The sequence below is a fragment of the Sardina pilchardus genome, chromosome 9 (genome assembly GCF_963854185.1).
Source record: "Sardina pilchardus chromosome 9, fSarPil1.1, whole genome shotgun sequence".
NCBI lineage: Eukaryota > Metazoa > Chordata > Actinopteri > Clupeiformes > Clupeidae > Sardina > Sardina pilchardus.
This window is the reverse complement of record NC_085002.1, coordinates 16,704,318-16,726,067: the sequence shown is the minus strand read 5'-3', so window position 1 is coordinate 16,726,067 and position 21,750 is coordinate 16,704,318. Positions and strand designations below refer to the sequence as shown.

The 21,750-nt window shown below is 51.8% G+C and overlaps 1 protein-coding gene across 1 annotated transcript in view; it reads right to left on the bottom strand.

The window, feature by feature from the left end:
- arhgap46a (Rho GTPase activating protein 46a) overlaps nt 1–21,750 on the bottom strand; it is a 41,415-nt gene that overhangs the window by 3,071 nt on the left and 16,594 nt on the right. Inside the window, exons 3-7 of the mRNA XM_062546016.1 lie at nt 9,441–11,211; nt 5,426–6,089; nt 5,013–5,108; nt 1,156–1,229; nt 227–426 (exon numbers count right to left, since the gene is read on the bottom strand). Coding sequence (XP_062402000.1) covers nt 227–426; nt 1,156–1,229; nt 5,013–5,108; nt 5,426–6,089; nt 9,441–11,211 — 2,805 coding nt within the window. The remainder of the gene's footprint in view (nt 1–226; nt 427–1,155; nt 1,230–5,012; nt 5,109–5,425; nt 6,090–9,440; nt 11,212–21,750) is intronic.

Below are 21,750 nucleotides of genomic sequence, written 5' to 3'. Positions count from 1 at the left end.
ATTATTAACATGTTCAACTATGGTATGTGAAATACCAAACACCATGCTCCTGTGTGTTTGTAAATCTCTGAGGCTTTGTCTGTGGCGGAGAGGGCTCACGTGTGTGTATGTTTACTTGACAGTGACAGTGTAGGCTGAGTATTTGGCTTGCTTATTTGTGTGTGTGTGTGTGTGTGTGTGTGTGTGTGTGTGTGTGTGTGTGTGTGAACACTTTGTGCCAGCTCACCTGAAGATGCCCTCGGTCTGAGCCCCTCCGAGGGCCAGCACGTACTGGGAGAGCTGCACTTGCACCCAGGGCAGCTTGCGGTCCGGGAAGAGCTCGCTCTGCCGCTCCATGACCTCCTCCAGCGAGCTGCTGAACAGCGAGGGCGTGATGATGGCCCGCCGGCTGTGGTCCACCTCCTCGAGGGTCGGCTTCCGCAGGCCCTGAGACCAGGGGGGGGGGGGGGGGGGGGCGCGGTCAGTGGGGATCATGCCTTCTCTTTTGTATTCTCCATTTGTCCCCATTATGTGACTCACTTGTTTCTCTCCCCCCTCACTCTACAGCCCTCGGTCTCATCTTGTTTAGTTTTTCCATCACAGTTCCTCCCATCTCTCCCTTGACTTCTCCCACAGTCTGTTTTTTTGTTTTTACCGGAGTCTGTTTAGTGTTTTTCATTCTTTCTCTACTCCTCTCACTCACTCCCTTCCCGGGTCAAACTGTTTCTTTAGCTCCTCCTCATACTTCTGTCCATGTTTTCCTTCACATCTCTCTGTCTGTCTGTCTGTCCCTTTTCCACCTCAATTATTGAATGACTCTCATTCTTTTTCACCTTTACTCTCGTCTGATTTTGTCAAAAAGCTGTGTGTCTATGTTTGCTAGACTCGAAACCGATACAATGACTAACCCCAAAATCACAGACTAACCGTGACACACCAGCTGAGTTAAATGTGGGGGGCGTAGAGACACTTCAGGAATCATGACATATGGAGCGCCATAAATCTGCTATGACATCATACATAGCTCTGTTTAATGCTGGCAGCTGTCCTTCCAAAACCAGCATTCTCTATAACCCGGTCTCTCTCTCTCTCTCTCTCTCTCTCTTTCTCTCTCTGTCCTCCCCCCTTCTGTCCCTCCTCCCTCATTCCGTCTCATCCTGCAGGTGTGTCACTCACCTTCTTGCCCCCGGTGACGGCCACCTTCTGCAGCTTGCGGTAGCAGTACTTGGCATAAGTGCTGATGGGAAGGCCTGCAGAGAAAGAAGAAAGAAAAAAAAAACAGGAGGAAAAACGTGAGAGATGGCTACCATACAAGACAGCATGAGAGGGAGAGAGAGAGTAAGACAGAGAGAGAGAGAGTAGGTGAGTCATGGGGGCAGAGAAAGAGTGTGAGAGAGAGAACAGACGCATTCCTCAAGGCAGTGCAACAACAACTACACGGGTCTGTGCTCCGTCAGAGTCGTGACAGCTGCGTGTGGTCTTTGAGCGAGACGAGCAAACCTGTTCCTTTTTCATGAAAGACCAACGACAACAACAACAAAAAAAAAATCCCTGAGCATGTGAACCAGCACCAAACTACTCCCCATCTATCACTCTCTAGCCACTCACCGCCTCCCTTTAATTTTGGCCGTTCTAAATGCTACATAATTGGCTCCATAATTACGGAGGCGGCACTTTCTCGAGCAGGTTCTACTGCTTTTGAGGAGCCGCACCGCACCGCACAACACAGCACAGGGCAGCACAGCACAGGGCAGCGCTGAGGTTGGAGCTTGAGCTGGAGCTGTTGAGAGGTCCCAAGTGATTTACTCCAGAGCAGCTCGGAGGCCTGCAGAGGAAGCCCCGGCACACACTTCCTGCTCCCGCTGACTCATTTAGCCGACATGTGCGAGGAGTGGGCACTTGGCTGCTGACGGCCGACACTCTAGCCGGCTTCTGGTTTCAGTCTGTGTGTGTGTGTGTGTGTGTGTGTGTGTGTGTGTGTAAGGGTCTGTCTGATTGGGGTGCTGTGGGGGTCTTAAGTTAGATACGCACCCCCAAAGTTCCTCTGATTCATCAGCTCGCTTTAGAGTGTGAGTCATGGCTCTTAGCTCGCTAAACATAAGCAATCTCTCGCGTTACGCGTCCCAGATTGGGTCTGTGCCGTCTCGGAGTGAAGTGAAGTGAGGACGCAGTCTGGGGAGGGACGCGTCTGAATCAGCACCCCCCCTTCTGTCTGAGGTGCCACAGGAAGAGGGATGCAGGCCTGGCTAGACGATCAGACGGAGTGTAGAAGACTCCCATGACTCAACACTCCCCCTCACTTACTCAGCTGATAGGTATAGCTAACGGATAAACCTGATGTGGGATTGTAGCGAAGGCTTGATCAGTCTGGATAATGTCTTAACGATGACTTTCATGTATACAATCTGCTATGAGCTGCAGCTTTTTTTAGTGTGTGGCGTCATCTGAAGTAGAGTTATGGATTTAGGATGTGGCTGGTCCATCTGATCTTGTACCCTACATACAAAGGCACATACATGCGCCCACACTCGCCCTTGCACACACACTTACGCACGCATGCACGAACGCACACACACACACACTCTTTGGGGAGAAATAGGGAGCAGGCCTACTCCGTAAAAGCCATGGGGGTGCCGTTCTCCCACCGCCACCGCAACTTCCCAGCATCCCATCCGAGAGCCAGATGGCACAAGACTCGTGCTGGGATGAAAAGCATCCTTTGGGGAATGTTTTGTGAAACTGTACCCCTCCTCTTTTCCAACCCGCTCCCCCTTCAGATTTATGGCAAACAGGTGACATGCCGAGCCCGTTGACACAGGCCGCCTTAATCTTTTTCCGAGCCCCGACTGTAATTATGTCTAATTAAAGAAATTGTTCCATACATCAAGGCCTTTGGTGTCTGGGAAAATAACATTTTTGGAGAAAGAAAGGCCTCTTAACACAAACTAGTTCAGAGCAAGCAAGGCTGGGTTGTGTTAGTGTGTTAGTGTGTTTGTGTGTATATGTGTGTGTGTGTGTGTGTGTGTGAGTGTGTGTGTGTGTGCGGTGGTGGCTTTCTCTTTCAATGGTGGTCTGAACAAGCAGTATGGCTATTACCACACGAGACAGCAGCAGCGAAAGCAGCTACAGAGTGGAAACGAGCTGAGAGAGCCGGCTTTAGTTTCAGAGGTGGTGAGGCCCGCCGCTCCACTCCACTCCACTCCACCCCCCCCCCCCCCCCCCCACCACCACCACTACCAGCTCTGTGAGAAAAGATGCATCGCAGCCAGCCAGCGAGGAGAGTGAAAAAAAGAAAAAAGAAAAAAAGAAAAACACACAGACCCGACCCAGCCTCTACCCTCTATCTCCTTTGTAGGCCGTGTTCCAACAGCCCAGCAGTAAACTTTATACTGCGTTACACAATAGAGGCGCCAGCGGGAACGGCCTGAGTGGGGCGGGGGGACTGCTTCACTGTTCTCCTGAGCATGCTTATCTCCAGCGGAGAAGGGCAGCAACGTCTAGTCCAGCACACAATGCTCTGGTACAACAGACACAACAGAGTGCCAATGGGTAGCGTGTGTGTGCTGGATTTTATAGTTTAGACTGGGCAATTCCCCATGGATTTGGGCCTCTGCTAGAAGATAAATACAGTCAACTTTTTTATTTTATATTCAATAACTGCAATCTATAAACAAGCTGTAATCAGTTTATGTACCAGGGGCATCTCAGCCAAAGCCTGTGTGGTGAATGTGATACGCGTGTAATCAACTGGGGCCTATATCATGTCGTTGTCTTACTCTAGCTTAAAGCCAGAAAACATATTTCTGGTCAAGCCCTGCCCAGCCCAGCCCAACCCAGGCTAAGAGGGGGAAGCCTTCGGCACTGGAGCCAGCCCCCAGAATTCCCTGTGGTGAATCACACCCCACAGCCCACACAGCTGTCAGGGAGAGAGAGAAGGAGAGAGGGGAAGAGGTTGAGAGAGAGAGGGAGGGAGTAAGAAAGAGAGAGAGAGAGAGAGAGAGAGAGGGAGATGAGTAGCCACTACAATGACTATGACCCTGACCACATCTGCCCAATTTATCGCCCAAGCAGCTGTTACTCACTACATGTCAATGTGCCTCTGACTGGACTCGAGTGGGAAGTGGGCATGCCTTTTCCGGAAGTGGTCAGTGATGCCACACCGTGTATGCATGCGTGTGTGTGTGTGGGGGAGAGAGAGAGAGTGTGTGTGAGTGAGTATAAGTGATGTTTTTGTTTAACAGGGGCCCCATCACGTGAGAGCAGTGGGCTGCGGCCGCTTGCGACCGACCGACTCACTGAGTCACCGAGTCCCAGGACCTGTGGCCCCTGTGGGGTTGCGTGGCGTGGGGTGACAGGGGTCGCCCTCTGCGGCTCGGCGACAGCACAGGACGTGCGTGTAGGCTTCCCTCACATATGAGATCACCATCATCAGCCAGTTCTGTGGCTCAGCTAATGAGGTCACCCCCTCCACTCCACTCTGCGGAAAGAACGGATGGACGCACGTCCTCCTTCATTGTCCAGTAACGTGCGAGAGAGAACAACAGGCCATGTGCGGTGGCCGGAGGGGACAATTAATTAGAGCTTCTATTGACTTTGGTCAATTATTGATCAGCGCAGCTTTAACTCTAATAAAAAGCCACTGTGCACAGGAATTCATCGGTCAAGCGCTGCAGAGAACCGTGTCCTACAAAAAGGAGTTCATTTGGCGTGTGTGTGTGTGTGTGCGTGTGTGTGGGTGTGTGTGTGTTTATGTGTGTGTTCATGTGTGTGTGTGCGCTAGTTCAAAGAGGATTGGGGGGGGGGTTGCGTTACGCACACACACACACATAGTCGTGACTGCTATATCGCGGAGGACTCTGTAACCTAATCTCTAAAGGACACGCCGTACGCGGGTGGAAAGAGAATAGAAGAGCGGAGAGAAGTCCTTGGAGGGAGAGAGAGGGGAGCGTTTGAATCTGGAACACTGAGAGTTTGCCGTGCGACAGCCACAGAAAATGAAAGCGGCGTGCGTGCGTGGCTGGCGGTGGACCTACCCTCTTGCTCATCGTCCTCCGTGTTCTGCTTCCTCTTCTTCCTGGACTTTGAGTTCTTCTTTTTGATGTCCTGCTGGTCAAGGATGAACTGGGTGACTGCAATCCAGGAGAGAGAGAGAGAGAGAGAGAGAGAGAAAAAAAGCATGCGTTAACCTTTGGGTAAAGAAAAACATTTCAAGGTCCAATCACCAACGGCTTTTCCCCCCTCACACAAACTGCAATAATACAGCAGGTGTCACAGACACAAAAACAAACCCATTAAAAGAAACTCCCCAAATATCCGTAACTCTAAACAAACAACCCAACAGGAAGGCAGACCGGAAGACAAGACGGGAAGACGAACAAAAAACAGACCGACAGAGAGAGGAAGAAGAGTAAATCGCACCCACCCTGTTGCTCAATGAGAAACTCACGTTTCTTATCATTGGCCGGCTCCATGTGCCGCTGGATGTAGCCCTCCAGGTAGCAGCAGAACTTGGGCGAGGGCGCGAAGAAGGCCAGGCTGACGGCCATCAGCTCCCAGCCGGCGGCCAGGCTGCGCGGGCTCAGGTTGCCGGTGGTCTGGCGCACCAGCTGCACGTAGAGCTCGTCGCGCAGCCCCTGCATGGCCCAGCACTTGGTGACCACGAGCAGCGCGGCGTGCCGGCGGTCCAGGCGCGAGGGCCGGTCGCCCATGTAGGCCTGCACCAGCTTGAACATCTCGCAGGCCTCCTTGCGCACCACGCGGTCGCTGGTGACCAGCATGGGCTTCTTGATGGAGCCGCGGTTCCACGAGAGCATGTTGGCGATGGAGACGCGCCGGCGGAACAGGCCCTGCGTGTGCAGGTTCAGGTGCTTGCTCGCCCAGTCGGCCATGTCGGGGTCGGCCGGGGGCGGCGGCTGGCGCAGGGTGGCGTAGGCCAGCTGGTAGCCCGCGGCGCCGCCGGACATGCTCCCGGCTCCTCCTCCGCCGCCGGGGCCGCCGCGAGAGCTGCCGTCCCCGGGGAGGGGCCTGTGGGGGCCCAGGGAACCTGTCCGCCCCTCCACCATCCCCTTCTTCCTGCTCTCGAGCTGGACCTTCGAGTCAAGAGTTCCCGCCTGAGGGAGAAACACAAGAAAAAGCACAGAGTGAGTGAGTAAAAGAGAAACGGAAAGAGAGACAGACAGAGGAGAGAGAGAGAGAAAGACTTGAAGGGGGGCTAGAATAGGCTAAGCAGATGATAGCAGCTAGCAGCAGCAAATTAGCTAGCGACAGTGAGACTGTACCCAAACTGCAGCAGTGACTGTGTGGTCTGTGCTGCAGAGAGTGAAACAGAGAGAGGGAGAGAGAGAGAGAGAGAGAGAGAGAGAAGGAGCTGGAGGGAGGATTGTTGCAGGATCGGCACATTAATGTTCCTCAAGCCGTAACGGAACTGCATGCGGGAACAAAAAAAGAGGGTAGGGGGAAAAAAACACGAAAACAACAATCCAAGGTCCACATGGACTCTCTCTGGTGGAGCAGGTGATTACACATGGCATGACATAAGCAGTTCTCACCCAACCACTCCACACACTCCCTCTCTCTCTCTCTCTCTCTCTTTCCATCTGTCTCTCCCTCTTTCTCTCTCCCAAAGAGCGCTTTCTGATCCACAGTGTTATCTATCTCCCTCCTCGAGGCTCACACAGTAACCAATACCACACAGCAATAACTAGGTGTAAAAGCCTTTGAACTTGAATTCATGATAATTCATTTGAATGTGCCAAGACTACAGTACAAGCATGGTATGAAAAGATTACAGAATTATTTCTGCAGATAAAAATGTTGTGAAGTGTTAGTCTTGCCAAACCTTTTATGGAGTTCTCATGCTTTATCCTGCTTGATCATAATATTGTATTATGTATGGCAGTATTACTGGCAGCTAAGGCAGATATCTGAGCCAGAAATGTGCTACTCTTTGGGTGAACATTTTGCATTTTCTCTTCAAACTGAAGGCACTAATCATTCCAGTGAGCAAAGTCATACTACAACTCTCAAAGGAGAAACCTCAAAGCCTCTTTGACTGCTCTGAAAAGATGAATGTCAGCAGCCACTCAATCTTGCGGGTGGCCCCGCACAAACGACTGGGATGGGTGCCTGTGATGTAACAGCAGGCTTTCAACGAGAGAACATTCCAGAACTCGCACGTTCTCTGTGGCTCACTCTAAGGCCGATTCGGAGCCGCAGAGTAGTAGCCGCGACAACAGCGATCGTTGTATCAGAATCCTCCTTGATAGTGACGATGCCCAGAGGGCCATAGCAATGTTGTGCGTGTGCCAGCTCTGTGCCATATGGGGGCACAGTGGGCCTTCATCCTGGGCAGCAGGTAGCATGTTCTAAAGCACGACAAGGGCCTGGCACGAGATCAGTGCCCAGGCTGGCCACACTATGGGCAGTCACGCGTGGGACGGTGGGTAGAGGGAGGAAAGAGAGAGAGAGAGAGGGTGTGAATCTCAGTGATGGCCTTCTCAGCTGGGGCTGACCATTATACAACCGTTGGCCTAGACTGACTCACACCATTAAGTGCTGTCTGCCCTCGCTCATCCTCGCCTCACTCACTCACTCACAACATTAAGGAGCTACCCTATTAGTCTCAGTGCCCACTGCACAGAGAGTCACGCATACCAAGAGGGCCACTGTGTTTACTGGTGCTTTTCCCTGTTCCAACGCTAATCTTAACCGGTTGGCATAGCATAGCGATGAACTGAAGGATGTGTTTGAACAGCATGCCATGCAACGTTCCCCTCCAGTAGAGAGAGAGGGAGAGAGAGAGAGAAAGAGAGGGAGAGAGAGAGAGAGAGAGAGAGAGAGAGAGAGAGAGAGAGAGAGAGAGTGAGAGAGAGAGAGAGAGAGGGTGCCGATTAGGGTAGGGGAAGGAAGCTTGGAGACGGAGACCTTGAAGCCGTAGGTCAGGGCTGCAGGGGAGTTAAGCTCTCCCAGGAGCTCAACACTCAACTAAACCTAAATCATGTGGAGCAGCCTCGGCTCCAGTTAACATACCTCATGGCCGGGCCACAGCAAACAAGAGTCATGTGTCTCACCCCTGTTTATGTGTGTGTGTGTGTGTGAGAGAGAGAGGAATGTGTGTGATGTATGTTGTCGTTCCAGAAAATGACCACACTTAAAGCTGTTATAGCAATCTGTTCACCATTTACCTGTGCTTTACTACGGGATTGTATTTCTTGGAGAGGTGGCGAAATGTTTGTGATGGTGATGGATGCTTGCCTTCGGGTGACCCTACGGCAAGGCAGCGCAGACTGCCGTCTCAGATTTACGCCTCCCTGTTTTGCCTGCCATGACTCAAGAGTACCATCCAGTGCGCTCAACTAAAGAACTCTGTAATTCTGCCCTCCGTCCCACTTAAATCAAATCTAAATCAAGTCACAAACCAGCGAGCGTTGTTTGAGCTCGAGAAGCTCTGCGGCGGTCACAGCGGCATTTTTCCTGCAAACTTCCAGACAAAACAAACCGACAGATGTGGGGGGCTGAGAGGGTATGTGGGGTGGGTAAAAAGAGACAAACAAAAAAAACATAACAGACCCCTAAACAGTTTGCCCCTGCTGAGATTTAAACAAAGACGTGAAAGTCTGGCTGTTAATGATGCCATAAGCTTAAGTTGGGCACAGCCAAAGCCCTTCGGCGTGGAAATATGGATGTGCTCGACAGCAGCAGCAGCTTGCAAGCGGCTCCCCGCTAGTCTCAGCCACTCTGAGCCACTTGCAGGCGTCGAGGGTGAGTTATACTGGATGGGACACCAGGCCGTTTAATTAAACATAGCCTTCGGCCAAGGAGGAGGAGTAGGAGAGAGAGAGAGAGAGAGAGAAAGAGAGAGAGAGAGAAAGAGGCAGAAATGAAAGTGAAGTGGCTAATGCCTTATAACTTCCTCATTACCCCCGGGCGCGTGCTATCGCAGAGATAGCCGAGGACGACCAGCGAAAAAAAAAAGGTTAAAAAAAAACTTTTCTGAGCTGCTTCTTATCGCTCTGAGCACACATACGGGATGTACTTTGACTTGGGGGTGTCAGCAGAGAGACAAGATAAAGCTGTAGTTGAGCTGATTTAATGTGGAGTTTGGGGCAAGTCTATGCACAGCGACAGAGACACAAAGACACCGGACAGAGAAGGGAGGGTGGGGAAGAATAGGAGGAACCGGGTGTTAAAGGACAAAAGCCAAAAGAGGCATCGAGACAAGACAACCCCACAAACCAATCAGACACAGATGAAGGAGAGAGATAGAGACTTTTATAAGCCTGTAAAAAAACTCACTCCAGCTCAAAACGTTATGTCAGAAGCAGACACTTGGAAAGTGAGTTAGACAGGAATAAATCATACAGACAGACATGTATTATAACTGTCCACCAATAGTTGCTATGAAAAATGCTATGCTAGGGACAGATAGACATGAAGACAGACAGATAGGCAGAGCAGCTCACCTGAGAAGGCGGTCCGACAGTCTCAGGTGAGGACAGGCTCATCTGGCTGTTGATGCTCTTCTCCAGCGTGTCCACCTTCTCATAGGTGCGCTTCTGCCGCCCGGAGAAGTCCAGGCTGGCCAGGTTGCCCAGGTTGCCCAGGTTGCCCAGGTTGCCGTGGTGGCCCCCTCGGCCGAGCGACCGGCTCCCTCCGATGGCGATGGTGGCGGCGGAGGACGAGGAGGAGGCGAGGTCCTCGCGAGACGAGCAGCGCGGCCCTCTCCCGTACCTGCTGCGCGGAGATCCGAGCGGCGAGTGGCAGTGCGGGGGGCCGGTCAGGCAGCCCTCGGCCATCTCCAAGTCCAGCCCCGCCGCGGCGGCCGCCATGGCCCGCGTCTCCCTCATGGTGTTGGAGCGGCCCACCACCTCGCGCATCTCCGCCATCAGCCGCTCGTTGAGCGCGTTCAGCTCGCCGCTGCTGCCGATCGAGCCCGGCCGCCCGCTGCCCGGTCCGCCCGCGACCCGCCGCCGGCTCTTCCTCCGCAGGCTGGGCGACGGGCCCGTGGAGTAGCCCGAGTCCTGGTAGCCTCCGGGGCCCACGGGGGGCGGCGGGGGCGGCGGCGGGGGGCTGCCGAAGTCCTGCGAGGCCTGGCTGCTCTGCCGGCTGTGGTGCGCCTCCATGGCGCGCAGCACGCTGGCCTCCAGGGCCCGCCACGACTGCTGCTTCTTCTCCAGGCTGACGCTCATGACGCCGGGGCCGGGGCCGGGGCTGGGGCTGGGGCCGCCGTCCTTGGCCTGGGACCGCGGCGGGCCCCCTTGGTGGTGCTGGTGGTTGTTGTGGTGATGGTGGTGGTGGTGGTGGTGGTGGTGGGGGAGCAGGCCGTCAGGCGTGGCTATCGGGGACGGGGAGGGAGACGAGGGCCCGGGCGATGGCGAGGACAGCAGGCTGCCCTGCTGCTGCTTGGGGTCCACGTTGACCATGTGCTTGATGCACTCGAGGCCGGCGGGGCTGTAGTCGGAGGACGAGGGGCTCCTCCTGTGGCGGGAGCCGGTGTTGCCCGGGGCCGGGGGCTGGAGGAGCTTGGGCTTCTGCAGGCTGTGAGAGTGGGGGTTGGGGTGGGGGAGCTGCTGCTGGTGCTGGTGGCCGTGGGAATGGTGGGGGTGGGGGTGATGGTGGTGGTGGTGTTGTTGTTGTTGCCGAGGACCGGTGCCGTTCATCAGCTGCGCTCCCTCCACCTCCATGGCCATGTCGGGCGGCTCGTCGTAGATGGGGCACTCGGAGGCGTTGGGGTCGTCGTAGAGGCATGCCGTGGCCGCGGAGGCGTACTGCGGCGAGACGGGCCGAGGCGTGCTGCACTGCTGCGGCAGCAGCCGCTGCAGCGACCCGGGGCTGGACGCCAGCTCGCCGCCGCCGCCCGGCGACGACGGCACCAGGCAGAAGCTGCCGTTGCTGGCCTTGCGCAGGTGGTGGGCCTGCCGCGCGTCCGCCGCCATCTTGCTGCCCGCCGGGCCCGGCGTGGTCTTGTAGGCCTGCGCCGCGCAGATGTAGGTGGCGCCGCCGGCGGACTTGCCGTTGCTGGAGGGGTTGAGGGTGCAGGCGGAGTAGCCGTTGGGCTTGCCGTGGGGTCCTCCTCCTCCGCCGCCGTGGTGGTGCTGCTGCTGGTGGTGCTGGTGCTGGTTGGCCGACGCTGCCGCTGCTGCGGCCGCTGACTGGGCTCTGCTCATGCTGTTCACTTTCACCAACATGGCCGCCTTAGAACCAGGCGGGGGCTGCCATCTCTGAGCAGACTCTCTGTAGTAGACAAGCGCGAGAGAAAGAGATAGATAGAGAAAGAGAGAGAGCAAGAAAAGGAGAAAGAATAAAATATAGTTAGATATAATATCCCGTCTCAAGATTTTAGTGCCTCAAGGAAAACAACAAAAGTGAAACTCTCGCTTCAAATGACCATTGAAATATCCCATGTAGTACGCTGTAAAGACAGCAACAGACCTCTCATTCTTTGCCAAGCCTTTTCATAGACATTTGTTTTCATAGCAAAAAGATGCTATTAAAGCACTTACTCTTTGAGAACAATGGCACCAGTGTGTGCTATTACAAAAAAATCTCCTAAAATTACATTTGCTTTTGCCTGCTTCTGATTGTGCGGAGCTTTTTCTAGGTCCTGGAGAAAGGCATTTCTTTTGAGCGCGCAGCAGGGCTGACGTGTGAATGAGAGGCGGCCTTTGCCCGGACACAGACTGAGAAAGGGATTGTGTGTAGGAGAGTCGTATAAAAGACAACCTACCCACGTCTCCCGCTCGCTTTCAACGACACCCCCCCACCCCCCACCCCCCGACCCTCACCCCAATCCCACCCACCCCCCAGCTGAACAAAAGCCTCATGTTTTTCTTACAGCATTCAAGCACCACTCATTTCCACCAAAATGAAATATTTTCAGCATCAGACAATGGAAGAGGCCAAAACAGACAAGTCCAGAGCTGTCCACCATACAAGCCCTTGGTCCAATCCTTCGATTCAATTGTGTGACATTATTTATCAATTGCATAGATGAGACACCAACGTGAGGTATAAAAAGACACTTGTAATAACACTGAAACCTTTTCCTTGTCGAGTCAGTGAAGTGGAGAGGCTAAGTTTAAGTGAGGTTAAAACATTAATCCTGACATTGTAAATTAATCTGGCAGCAATCTCCTCACACCGTTCCCACCCTGTAATCCCCCATTCTCATTCAAATTCTCCCAACGGACCACATTCCTCCGACCTCAGCCTCTGTCACTCTCAATCCCAACGTTCCAACACTTATGATTCAATGACTCTTTCCAGCACTGTGCTCTGGTTAAAATCAATTTGACAAAACCAATAAAATAGAATAAAATATACAAAATCTCACAACAGAGAATACAAAAAATTACATTAATCACTTGTCTAAATGTGACAAGGAAGTCATAACGATTGCCCAACAGGTACAAGTAATCAGTCTTAATATTTACCGTGAAACAGGTTGGACGTTGAGCACCCTTCACTTCTGATAAACTGAGGCAATAAGCGAGTGCGCAGACTTCAAAAACCTCTCCCTTTAGGCCGTCCCCTCTGAGCACAGCCCATAAAGCCATTAAGAGCAGAAAAACCCCCTGCAGTCCCAAATCACACTTCTGTCTTTAGAAACTGAAACAATGCAGCTCTACTATCATGTGCACAGGACTGCGGTGTGTGTGTATGTGTGTGTGGGTAAGGGGGGAATTCGTTTATGAGTCATCATCTCACCGATGGGTGTCCTTTCCATTACACCCAAATGACCATTTCTCTCTATCACACACACACACACACACTCACTCACACAAGGACACAAACACACCCAGACATAATTACTCACTCAGACAGGACATCTACACAACATGGCAACACAGTTGAGATCTTTAGGCCAAGTAGACAGGTGTGAATGAAGTGTGAAAAAAAAACAATATAACAACAAAGAATTTCTCAACGCTCACCATTCCTCCGTCACACAAACAAACTGTGGCCTAGAACAATAACACCTCCACCCCCCCCTCCCCCCACCACACACACCTTTCTCCCCCTCCCCCTTTCAGGCCCATAAACGCCTACAGTGCATGTGCTTCCTCTCCTCAGTGCCAGGAGAACATTCTCTATCGCTCTTCTATCGCTCTCTCCATCTCCAGCTCCACTCTCTCGGCCTCTCTCTCTCTCTCTCGCGCTGATTTAAAAGTAAACAAGCGTGTTAAGCGCTTGTGCAGACACACAAGAGCGCGCCTTCAGACATCGGCGCGGAACAGCGCAGCAACAGCAGCGGAGTCCCTGGCATCTGGCCACGTGGCACCGGCCCAAGCGACCGCTGTGCCGCGCCACTTTGCTCCGCTCCACTCCACTCCACTCTCTCATGCTGGCGAGTCTCTCGTCACACCGGCCCACACGTACAGCCAGAGGAGAGGTGGAGAAGAGAGAGGAGAGGGGAGAGGGCAGAGGTGGGGTGGGGAGGAGAGAGGAGAGGAGAGGAGAGGGGTTGGGAAGAGAGAAGAGAGGAGGGGAGAGAGGGGTGTGGAGAACAGGACAGTGGAAAAGAGAAGAGGAGAGGTGGGGAGAAGAGAGGAGAGCATAAGGCAAGGGTGGGCAAACTTTAAGGCTCAAAGCTGTCCTGTAGCAAGAGAAAAGTCTGCTGCTCAAAGCTGTCCTGAATCATTTAAATGATAATTATGACAAAGCAGTTTTGTGTTGTTATGTTCTCATAATGATCTTTTACCAGCTCCATTCAAATATAGCTTATGGCTAGCGCTGTGCCTATGGCTATGCCCTTTCACAGTTTCTAAATGGTCAGTAGTGGGAACTTTAAACGTTTCTTGTATTAAAAAGGAGATATAAACTATCAATTGACAAACCAAATGGAACCTGCCACTCTCTCTCCCTTTCTCATACACGCTCAGACGCGTTCCCAATTAAAAAGAGTTGCATAATGTTCAGGTTAGATCTGCTGCAATGGAGATTGAGAGAGTATCTAAAGAAGTATTATCCTTATGCAACATGCTGTTTTGACATTGACATTGGAAATGTTCTCCAACAAGAAAGAAAAGCAGATTGCAGGAAAGCTAACCAAAAAATAGCAAGCAGCCCATCATAACCTAATGAATTGCTCGGTGGGCCAGATTTAAGTGTGTGATGGTCCGGATTCGGCCTAAGGTATCAATATGTGTGTGTGCGTGTGTGTCTGTGTGTGCGTGCGTGTGTATGTGTGGGTGAGTGTGTGAGTGACTGCAAGTACAACTACTGCCACTCCTGTGTGAAGTCAAACACTAGATGAACATCTTCCTCAGGAGTGGAAGTCACAGCTGTGAATGAAGAATGGAGGTGGGCAGAGATAGAGATAGAGAGAGAGAGAGAGAGAGAGAGTGAGTGTGTGTCTGTGTTTTTCCTCAAGAGTGGAGGACAGGACACAGCTGTAAGCAGGGTAGAGAACAGTGAGTGATGGGACAGAAAGGGTCTATGTACTCTGTCAGGACTCAGGAGTGATGGGAACAGCCGTACGGAAAGAGCGGGAGAGAGAGAGGACAGGGAGGCGGGAAGGACGAGCGCGGGCGAGGGAGGAGGACGAGTGTTCTGTTCTGTCCTGTTCCACAAGAGTTCTCATGGAAAAGTGAAATAGAGGCCCTCTTTTGCCTGTGTGGTTATGTTGCTGCGGCAACAGACATTTAAGACAGAGAAACTCTTTCTGTCTATATGTACACATCATGTACGTGTGTGTGTGTATGTGTGATCAATGGCGTGCGTGTGTGTGTGTGTGTGTGTGTGTGTGTGTGTATGTGTGTCCGATCAATGGAGCTGTGCTGGGTGAGAGAGTCAATTTGGGACGCCGAAGCACTTCTTCACACTCAATCACACATGGACCGCAATGCATGCTCATGGGTGAGCTGGGATCTCACAATATAGATTCACTGAGACTAAACAATCCAAGGTCCATCTGAAGGCCATGTTTAAAACCCCCCGGGAGAGATGATTAACAAACAGAGACAGAGACAAACAAACCATGAATACCACACACATACACACAGACATTACAGACACATTACAACGCACGTACGCGCACACACCCCACATGCACACACTACACAAAGCATACATGTGAACACACTTTCAAGCAGACACAAACACATACAAACACACATTCCTAAAGGGAACAACAGTGCATAATACCGGCTACAGAAGAGAAACCAATCTAATTAAACAACCCATGGCATGGCTTTACGAGGACAGGGCCATTCACCACTTCCTGGTGTCTGTGTGTAGGGGGGGTGGGGCCCCCATGCATAAGAGTTCAAAGGGCATCTCTGTGTGGCAACAACAGGAAATACCAATACAGCACTACCAATCAGCCCCTTCCACCTTGGGGGGTCTCGCGTGTGAAGAGACAAACGCTTTCTGCCCTATACATTACCACTCTACTGTAAACAAAACACACACACACACACACACACACACACACACACACACACCTTCAGTCACATGGTCTCCCCTCCAGACTCTAGACAGCTACAAATCTACCGTGTCTGTGGCCAGTCAGCCCTGGCTCCAACACCCTGTCTGCGCTACACACACACAACAGATCCGCGTGAAGCGCGCGGGACGTCTCTGAACCAGTGCAACTGGATCTGTCCAATGGACGCTTCTGGGAAACTGGCTGAACAAGGTTACGAAACTTCAGCATCTCTCGTTCTCTCTCTCTTTCTCTCTTTATTTCTCTCTCTCTCTTTCTCTCTCTCTCAGGCTCCGTGCTTGCTTCTGTACAGGCCACCAGTCAAACACAACACTCTAATGTGGGAGAGGTGCTGCCACAAGAGATTCAGATGAAGACTGGAAAGACTAGAGCGAGGGAGGGAGGGAGGGAGGGAGGGATGGAGTAAAACAGAGTGCTTGTTGTATACGGTGTGTGTGTGTGTGTGTGTGTGTGTGTGTGTGTGTGCGTGTGGAGGGGGGGGTGGGGGACTGAAAGAAAGAGATGCTAGCAAGCAGACAGACTGAAAGAAGCGGGAGAAGAGATGGTGGGATTGAGGAGAGAAAGAAAGAAAGACTGAAGAGAGGGGAGGTGTAGGAGGATTAGTCATGGGAGAGTGGCTCAGGAGGGTATTAGAGGCAGCAGCACCAGCAGCACCAGCAGCAGCAGCATTCCTCACTCAGATCATTCAGGGGGCCTGAGGAGGGTGTGTTTGCATGGGTGTGTGTGTGTGTGTGGCTCTTCTGAGGATCCACATTTGCAGCGAGGCGAAGTTTTGCTAAGACCAATATCAGGTGCAGGCTGCGACTGTGGTGTGAGCTGGAGACATGATGTTGCCTTGTCTTCCATCCCACACTGGGCTGGGATCTCACCACAGATGTCCAATTGTAAGATTGTAGATTCTTATGGAAGATTAACCATACAAGTCTCTTCAAGAACACTAGCAGCCAACCCATACAAACAAATCTATCAGTGGGTGTGTTTAAAATCTCTCTCTCACTCTCACACACACACACACACACACACACACATTCCCATATCCCCACACACGGACACACATTCCTCAAGTTCCTCTCGGCCATGCACAGGGAGATGGAATGCTTTAAAACAAAGTTAAGACCCTCTGGAGCCTTTCTAGTTAATTTGATTGGGCTCGGGAGAAAATCAAGTTAGCTGTCAGGGAGTTCCAATTTGTGTCGGGGGAGGGCTAGCGAGGCAGGGTGGGTGGGATGGTGGGTGGGGGTTTTGGCCGGGTGACTTCTCTCTTCATGGTCTCAGCCACGTCTCCTCGCAGGCCTTGCGTTGGTGCAAGAGGAGACGAGCGGCTGGGCTTAACCGAGCCGAGAGCCCCAGCCCTCTCCACCCAGCTGCTGCTGTTGTTGTAATAAATTAGCCGGGAGTCAGGGAGACGCTTTCGTCGCCTTCTCACAGTTCCCCCCCTTCACTTTCGGAGATGATGACCGTTAAGAAAAGAAAAAACACACAGAAGGCAGAAGGGCTGAGTCACCGTGACGGACGGGATGGCCCCGCGGCGGCGCAGGAGAGGAGAGGAAGCGGCCCCAGAGAACGCACTATTATTACCCCCTTAGGACAGGAAACAGGAAAAGAGGATTCTATAGAGCGGACGCAGCGCCGTGAATCCCGATAATTAACAATCTGTGTAAGGGAAAACAAACACGCCAGCGGTTGGGAACAGAAGAAGGGGAAAAAAGGAAGAAAGGAAGAAAGAAAGAGAGAGAGAGAGAATGGCAAGACATCAGACGTGCCACCACGCCACGCCCACTCTGTCTCAGCTTGTATTATGTCAAGGTAGTCAGAAGGTAGTTCCTTTGCTGTGCTGATGCAAAGCAGTCTGAGCCTGTCCTCAAACGTACAGTAAAATATCCGTAACAGCCCGAGCCCTGAGAGCTGCCCTCCCTCTAGACTCCGCTGGTAATAAATAGCCGTGAAGGTGGTAGTCCCGAGTAGCACAGAGGCAGCTGTCCCACGGCAACAGCTGATAGCACTTCTCCTGTGAGCCATCGAGTCTGGCTGCTGCGCATACCAGGCATGCAAGAGGCCACACTCCCCGTCTCCACACCCCAGCCGAGAGCTCCGGGGTCTGGGTTGGGGCTGCCGGCTGCGCCCCTGTCCCCCTTTTCTCTGTCCGTGTGGGATTGCAGTGGTGGGCTGGCCGGCCGGCCGGCGGAGGAGAGCAGGGTGGGAAAAGGGAGTGGAGCTAGGGGGCAGATGGTGGCGGAGACGCCTCTGGAATCTGAGCGCTACATCTGTTCACGTGAAATGAGATGCAGGGAGAATGTATGGCTCGCCTTACCGTCGTAAAAACCACATCCTTTCCGAGCACCCGAGCACACACATATGCACCCATGCACACACACACACACACACACACACACACACACACACAAAGACGCTGAGTTGAGAACATGTGGTACCCAAGAGTTTCCATGTAAAAAATGGGCACAGAGAGCCACTCTAACAGATCTCTCCCCTTTATACATCTGCAGGCAAGGTCAGACCATTTGCCGGTTGCTATATATCCTCACACCTGGATGAGGCAGTCCATCAGTTTACACAAAGATCGCGAAGGTCGCAGGATCAAACTGAAACACACACACACACACACACACACACACACACACACACACACACACACACACACACACACACACACACACACACACACACACACACACACACACACACACACACACACACACACACACACACACACACACACACACACACACACACACACACACACACACACACACACACACACACACACACACACACACACACTGCTACCTCTGGATGCCAGCGCGGCTTCAGAGAGATGTGCACTCCAGAGGTCATACGCAGGGCTGGTCAGGACCAGAGCACATTGGCAGCACTTCTTCATGTGGCCTGACTCTCCAGAGAGCCTTTCACATCCACAGAGTGTCTTTGAAGGGACAGAGAGAGAAAGAAAGAGAGAGAGAGAGAGAGAGAGGGAGGGAGAGAGAGAGAGGGAGAGGGAGAGGAAGAGAGAGAGAGAAATGAGCGTGAGCGAGAGACAGAGACAGAACGTAAGAGAGAGAGAGTGAGAGAGAGAAAGAAAGAGAGAAAGGAGAGAGAGAGTGATAAAGAGAGACCGCAGCATCTATTCTCTGGGTATTTTCGGCAACACTAACGGCGAGGCTAAAATAAAACAAAAGAGGGCAGTTTTACTGCTCCACTTTCACATATAAAAAAAACCCTCTACTAGGCCACTAATCCAGTTTTCTGTGGACTCCAAAAGAGACGGCACCAGGGTCCGGTGAAAATATAGCTCTCCCGAATAGACGGGACGTCACAGGGCGACAGAGCGCGACAGAGAGACGAGAAGAGCAGAGGGGGAGGAAGTGGACATATACCACCACTATACATCAGAGTGGCTCATCAGAGGGCCCCGCAACAGCACAGACTCATGGTGAGACGGGTGGGTGGAGAGGGAGGCCCCGTCTCTCTCTTTAGGTCTTGGAGGATTACCTTTTAAAGTCAAGGCGCAGACAGCGGTAAAAACTCGCCGACCTCCCGCTATGCGGCACTGACTCATTATAACACACCGATCTCTCCAAGATTAAGCCGCACGTAAAAAAAAAAAGAAGAAGAAGAAGAAGAAGAAGGGGGGAAAAAACGAAACAGTGTGTTTGTCTGAACTGTCTAACACACTAGACCTTTTCGCTCCAGATTGAGGCAGGAGACACTGAGGGGAAATTGCCTGCTTTAACACGTAACTCGTTAGGACTTAAGGAAATGAACCATCCATGTGGTAAATATTTGAGTGGCTATGGCACCACACACAGGCTTGTGAGCCCAAAAGGGGAGAAGAAAGAGGAAGTTCTACACGTGTTTCTGCTTTCTGTTTTCAGTTGTTTTTGGGTTGATTCTGAAAGTATCACTTTTTTTTCAATCATTTAACCCCAAGCCAGTAAGAAATTCCTGTCCAAAAACCCCCCAAATATCTTTGAGCGTGACATGTAAGGGTGATTTTTATGTTGATCATGCAATAAAATCATGTTATGGGCAATTCCCCTCAACAAATACTTGCTGACACATCCATTCTAATTTATTCCAAAACCAAAAGTCATACATATAACGATTCTCACAATGACAATGCAAATTCCCAATTGAAGTCCCTCATCTGTCACAGATAACAGACTGCCACAGATAAGAGACAGTCACTGATCTCAGTTTTGTTGTTCTCCTGTGACTGATGATGTGGAGTCATTTTCTTGCGTTCTCCGTTCTACTCGCTCTAGTTACTGGAGCGCTGATGCGTTGGCCAGGCCAAGGGACTGAGCCTCCTTTCTCTTCCGTGCCTTCAGGCTGAGGGGTCAGTAGGCCCTACAGGATAAAGGAGGGGGCTGACCCCTGGAGAAGAGTCCTGAGGTCACGCCTAAGGTCACGCAGAGGTTATGTTACACTGGTGTAGCCCGTAGTGTCACGTGGCCTTAGCGCATGACGGAGAAGGAAAAGGAGACCGCGGGACGGACTAATCCATCTTCGCCATCCGGATGGTTAAAGCAAATCCGGAGAGCCAGATATCAAAAACAAAAACCACACACACACACACACACACACACACACACACACACACTTTCTCTCTCACACACACACACTCACATACACACTCACGGAGTGTCATTCACACTCACGCGGACAGACACATGCGGTCATAGACCGCACATGCACAGAAACATAAATATTTTTGACACGTCTCTCCCTGAAACAAAAACACTCTTACTATAAACTCAAACACACTTTACAAATGCATGGGATTACAGTTATCTCCTTCACACATCAGATAATACCACCAAACCACACAGACAGACACACACACACACACACACGCACACACACACAAACACACACACAGTTCACATGGGACAGCCACTTCCCTCAGGACTTATCCACTATAGCAGATGTTAAAGGATTTGGTGGGGAAAACAAGACAATCCCTTTATAAAGCAGTCGGTGGTCAGTGACACCATTTGACCTCACCACTCAGATCCTTTCCAGTACATCCTTCATACACATACGCACACAAGCATACACACACACACACTAACACACACATACACACACAAGCATACACACACACACACGAACACACACATACTCACACAAGCATACACACACCTCTTTTCTTCATTTCCCCTCCCTGGTAAAACTGTTTACCGTAGAATAGTAAAAATATGTTTTCTGTCTGTCCCACTGGTGCCCGACAGGTTCGGGTTCCCCTGTTCTCCGGGTCTTTTGGGACGAGGAGGTAGATATAGCAGCAGCACTCACACAGGTCCAGCAGCGGGCAGGAAACTGATCTCACTCCCAGGCCATATGATAACACAGATGGTGGCTGTTTGGAGCGCGGGGATGCACTGATATTCTCTGGCCACGCCTGCTTGCCGTTATTTTTAGACAAACAAACGCAGGAAACCAGGGATGGGACCTACTGTTTTTCTCTCCCCACACACACACACACACACACAAAGGTATGAGACAACGTCTCGATAAAATTGAAAAATGTCATAACTGATGAGGCGTTGTACGGTATTTTAAGTAAATTACCATCAGGTGGGTGGACAGTTTTTGGTGAAGTCAGAAAAACAAGAGCCAGAAGTGGTCATCTAGAGTTGAATGCATCTATCTCAAACAGGAACAAGCGGCCATATTGAATAATGTCCGAGCGTGCCAGCATTCCTCATGAGAGAAACATGCAACCCAACCCCATGGCAAACAGGGGAAGACCGTGAGATAGCAAGGGCGAGTCTATAAAAAGACTTATTGTGGTAGAGGCTCCATCTAAACTGGAGATCCTAAGACACCCCCCCCCCCCCCCACCAAAAAAATTTATAGGCTTCCACTTTCATCCCTGCAGAGAAAACCATTATTCTCTCACTGGCCTCACTTAACTCATACTATTGTCCCCATTCTTTTCGTTCTTTGTCCTCCTTTTATTCATATAATCTTCGGCAAAGGTCAAACACGACCAGTACAGACTGGGTTGGTGGGGGGGGGGGGGGGGGGGGGGTGAGGCGGCAGAGGCATCATGGGCAATGTTAGGCTACAGTGTACAGTGCGTGGACAGGGGCCTCCTCTGCCTTGGTGTCGGACACACAGCTGGCCATTGTTTAGTGCGGCGGAGTTGACCCTCCTCAGCACACGTGAGTCATCTGTAGCGACTTCAGGAAGGAGGGCTGGAATCCCCACAGAGAGAGAGAGAGAGAGGTAGAGAGAGAAAGGGGGGAGGAGGAAGAGAGAGAGAGAGAGAGGGGGGAGGAGTAGGCCTGGTGAAGGCCACTGTT